Source organism: Trachymyrmex cornetzi, unplaced genomic scaffold, assembly GCF_001594075.2.
Source record: "Trachymyrmex cornetzi isolate Tcor2-1 unplaced genomic scaffold, Tcor1.1 scaffold313, whole genome shotgun sequence".
Taxonomy (NCBI): Eukaryota; Metazoa; Arthropoda; class Insecta; order Hymenoptera; family Formicidae; genus Trachymyrmex; species Trachymyrmex cornetzi.
The window spans coordinates 513,638-518,546 of record NW_017297828.1 but is presented as its reverse complement, the minus strand read 5'-3'; the positions used below and the strand labels follow the sequence as shown (position 1 = coordinate 518,546).

The 4,909-nt window shown below is 30.9% G+C and overlaps 2 protein-coding genes across 2 annotated transcripts in view; one reads left to right on the top strand and one right to left on the bottom strand.

Annotated features, from left to right (window-relative positions):
- The window catches only part of LOC108762628 (uncharacterized), a 4,227-nt gene extending 2,002 nt beyond the window's left edge, over nucleotides 1–2,225 (top strand). The window contains exons 2-4 of the mRNA XM_018509699.1: nucleotides 596–704; nucleotides 1,287–1,423; nucleotides 1,506–2,225. Coding sequence (XP_018365201.1) covers nucleotides 596–704; nucleotides 1,287–1,423; nucleotides 1,506–2,225 — 966 coding nt within the window. The remainder of the gene's footprint in view (nucleotides 1–595; nucleotides 705–1,286; nucleotides 1,424–1,505) is intronic.
- A 504-nt stretch (nucleotides 2,226–2,729) lies between these two features.
- On the bottom strand, nucleotides 2,730–4,513 carry LOC108762644 (uncharacterized). The gene is made up of 2 exons (XM_018509718.1): nucleotides 4,095–4,513; nucleotides 2,730–3,715 (listed from the first exon to the last, which is right to left on the bottom strand). Exons 1-2 carry the CDS (start codon nucleotides 4,363–4,365, stop codon nucleotides 3,339–3,341), a joined length of 648 nt encoding a protein of 215 aa, XP_018365220.1. The 5' UTR covers nucleotides 4,366–4,513; the 3' UTR covers nucleotides 2,730–3,338.
- Nucleotides 4,514–4,909: the final 396 nt, after the last annotated feature.

Below are 4,909 nucleotides of genomic sequence, written 5' to 3'. Positions count from 1 at the left end.
CCGTAAGCTTTACCGACAACCCCGCAAAAATCCCCCCAAAAAATCCCCCAAATTGTTTAAATCTCCCTAAAACTCCCCCCGGAAAGTTCTTCCCCCTAAATCTCGCCCCGAAGGGCCAAAAAACCCCTAAATCTAGAGGGAAAAACCCCTATCTGGCAACACTGAGTCATCTAATAGCGTATTCGGGCTGCGTTTCACTTAACGGCTGCTTTCCTTTTAGGAGACACAGTCGACACACTTGACACAAATCGACACACGTCGCTTTCCATTTACAATTTTGTTCAAACTCAATCGACACACTTCGCCTCTGCTCGGGAGGAAAGTCAGAGTGTGTTTCGAGTCTGTTCAAGTGTGATTTTATGAATTAAGTGATATTAGAACGCACCCGCAAACCAATTTCCACCATTTTATTCTGTTTTCTTTGCTCGGCCAGTCTCGGTATTTAGACGAATGTTAATAAAACATTACAATGGCAAGTATTATACACTTACAATTTATATTAAGAATAAATAAGAAAACAATTGTATATTAAGATTTTTTAACTTTTATTACATTAATAATTTATTGAGGTTAACTTTTCTTATTATTTGTATAGGATTTCGATTCTAATTTCATTTGTGCCACTTGTGACGGCATTTTTGTTGATGCAGAGGCGTTTAGGAATCATAAGTGCGAGCCGCTTAACAAGGTTGGAAAAGATGAACGTAAGTATATTTGAATCTTCCCTTAACCTTAAATTTTTTAGAGTAAAATTTTATTTTTTAAGAATGACTCTAATCCCTCTTTAGAAAAGTCAAGATCATTCAACTCTAAAAACAGCGAATTTTATTCTGCTTTCAGAGTTGAATAATTTTGACTTTTTCAAAAAGTGATTAGAAATCATTCTTAAAAAATATAATTGTAAATATGTATGTATATAAATATCTTGCATATATATATATATATATATACATACATATATTTATCTTTGTTGCAAATATGTTTGCTTTCCTTTTAGAGGATATATTTGACACAAATATCAATTTATCTTTATCGTTCGTTGAATGTCAAAAAGATAAACAATGTCAAAAAAGAAAACATACTATATAACATTGTTTGTGATCATTGAAATCATTTGAATAACATTGTTGGCTACGATATATTTTCGAATGATAGTCACAGTTATTATTTCGCATCTTTATTATAAATTAAATTTATTATAAATTATAATTATAATAAGTATCATAAATTGATAGCAATAAGGTATATATTCAGATTATATATGTCATGTAATATATGTATTGCAGCATTCCAGTGGAACCATAATGCTATATTAGGTTTATTAACTGTATATCATACTATACAACCTGATAAAGAAAATGTTAGAAAACACAAACACTTCTGGCAGAATCTTGCGAAAGATTTACGAACATTAGGATATGAGGTATGTATAATTACTTTTTATAAGTTAATGAATCTGAAATTCTCGATACGGTATAAAATTTAACTAATGAATATTATTTCAGGTGACTGCTGATCACACCAGATGGAAATTTAATGCACTGTTAAAGAAATATAAAGAATGTGTCGACAACAATTCTAAATCAGGAAGAAGTCCAATGACATTTGCTTATTTTAATGAAATGCAAGAAATGTTTGGACACCGAAAAAATATTAATTGCAATCACATAATCGGTTCTTCATTTTTTGGGAGCAAAAGACAATCATCTTCATTCGTCGAATCTGATAAACAAATATCGACAGCAACAAAAAGAAAACAAGCGATATCATCTACATCTGAATCATTACCAACAAAACTTTCAAGAATTGAATGTCAGCAAGAGTTATTAAATATGGCATCTTCTGCAGCATCTTCTGAAACATCTTCTGATATAGTTTCTGAAACACCACTTTCTAAAGAAAGAAAAAAAAGTCGACCTGGATCTGCAACATATGTTGCCAAGACTAAACTGGAACTAGAAAAACAGTGGTTGGAACATCTAAAAGTATTAGCTATAAAAAATCAGAAAGACGATGAAAAACTAAAGAGAATAGATGAGAGATTACAATTAAAAGAAAAACAGTTATTATGGAAAGAAGCGGTAGTAAAGCGAAAAATGGAAAAGAAAGAAGAGAGGCACAGAGAACGAATGAGAATTGAAAATGAAAAATGCCAATTATTGAAAGAATTGGTAGACTCAAAACATCTATTTTCTATGAATGATATGCTCTCATTTAAAAAATAAGAAAAGTACTGTTTATTAAAATTATTTTTTTTATTACTTTAATTAAAAGTTACGTAAAATTTAATAGAACGCAATATATTTGTAATTTAAAACTTTTTAAACAGATTCCTTTTTATTTTAGTATTTAAAAGTCATTATTTAATTGGAAAGTTTATGAGTTTATATGAGTTTCTGAAAGAGTTCCTATACACCAAGTTGAATTTAAAGAAATATATATTTGTTTTAGACTAAAACAATTTTCTAAGATATTTTAGTTATATTATTAAAAGTTACATGTCGTTAGTAAATGTATAAGAGTTTTTAGAGCGATCTCATTTCAATAATAAGAATTATTAGTTTAATCAATATAATTTTGTTTTGTCAAAAGTCGTACAAAGAAGACAATCCCTTATGTGATATATACTATATAACGACTTTGTATTTGCATAAATGTATGTGTTTTTTTTATTTTAAGCAAATACATTGAGTTACATTTTTCGTAGTAAAGTTTAAAAGGTACGTGGACAAAGTATGCAAAGTACAAATAAAAGTTATTTATGAATATACATATGAGATGTGATATTATATTATATAAATATTCATTGTGGAAACATTTCATAAAATAAACTCGATCTTCGGTCGTTACCATTTTCTTCATTTCCATTTTCTCTTACATTTATATTATTATCTAAACCGCTATCTTCATCATATAAATCCATGCCGTCATCAAAAGCAGCAATGCATATATTATGTAAAATACAGCACGCAATAACTACTTCAATTATAAATTGAATATCTTGATACTCATTAAAAAATTTTAAGCGTCGAAAGCGTCCTTTCAATACACCAAAAGCCTTTTCTATTGCCATACGTGTAGATGAATGAAGAAAATTAAACTCAATTTGCTGTGCTGTGAGTTGACCATTATTTCTAAACGGTGGTACTAACCAAGACAAGGACGGATATGCAGAATCACCTAATATAAACGTTCTGTTCGGAAATATTCTATTCTTATTATTTTGTGATTCCCAATGAAGACTTGATCGCCGTAATACCCTGGCATTGTGGATGATCCAGGTTCACCACAATAAATATTTGTAAATCGCATATCAGCTGTAACAATTGCTTGTAATATTATCTAGTAATTTTTTTTCCGATTACAATAATCAGAGCAGCATTTTCTTGTGGCTGTAGAATGGTAATATGGGAGCCATCAATCGCCCCAATACAATTTCGAATTCCTCTTTTATTTTGAAAGCCTTGAGCTGCTGCAATCAATGATTCTCCTTCTGGCCACTTGATTATATTATCTAATTTAGTTAGAATCCAAGTAATTACTCGCCGAATCACGCGAAATATTGATGATATGGACACATCAAATCTATCCGATAAAGTGCGATACGGTTCAGTGTTAGCTAGAAACCATAATGTGATAAATAAACTCCATTCTGCGGATATCTTTGGTCGACCAAATGAATGTGATGGCAAAATTCCACTTTCTGCAAGTTCATCTGCAAATTCAAATAAAAAATGATAAAGAAAGTTTATGAAGCGAATAAATTGATAAGAATAATAATAGTAAGAAATAATTATCTATTTGATATTCAAGATTACAAAAATTACACATATATTTCATAAATATCAAAAGCAAGAAAGTCTTATTCTGTAAAGGTGTGAAATAACTGCAAAAGGAAGGTAATCGTGTAATTTACTAATTTTATCTTTATCTTTATCTTATTTAGATATATCAGTCATAATTTCTCATCATTCTGTACTAACTGTAACTGTGAAATTATCCTATTGACATATACACATTCATGAAATATGTCATAACATTTGTTAAAATAAGAAAATGTAGTAATCTATAAGAAATAATTTCCATATATGTACCAATTAATGTTATGGCAACATTACGATGCAATCTCAAGTGTTCTTTGAATTCTGTATCCGTCCAACTATGTACAACTTCGATGTAGTTTTCTACGCGATTCCTTTTACGACCAGCTAGCAGCATTTGTAGGATTGGAAACAGAATATCATGATTATCATCAGTTGAAAATTCATATTCACTACTACTAGTAATGCTGCTACTACTACTGCTGCTGCTACTGCTACTACTACTACTGCTATTTTCCATCAGAATATTCATTATTGCATTCATCTTAAAGAAATAATCGGATCTCGTGTATTCGTTAAGGTTAAAATTCGAATCTTTTAAGGTTAGGTATTAATAGTTCGTACACACGATACACATTATGGCGTTCCATTTAAGTGTGGCAAACTGTGTTCGAGTGTGTTATACTGTGTCGATTTGTATCTCCTAAAAGGAAAGCAGCCAACGCTCATAACGCTCGTGGAATCATTTCATCCTTGTCGTTTATCAAATGTTAAGGACGTTCTCCGAAAAATCCATTTTCTTTAGATTTTTCTGAAACTTATAGCGTTTTCGGCCCGACCGGGTTTGCATCAACCTGGGTTGGATTAATGGCGTTTTGCGCTCTCCTATTGGTAGAGCGTGTGACATCAACCAATAGGAAAGATTAATCCAACCCAGGTTGGTGCAAACCCGATCGGGCCGAAAACGCTATTACAGAATAAGCTTGTTTCAGTGTTCTGAACATATATACTTTGAAGCTCAGTACTCGTTGCGGGATTAAAAATCGAGATATTCCACTTCAAAGTTGAAACGTTTAACATAGAATCTC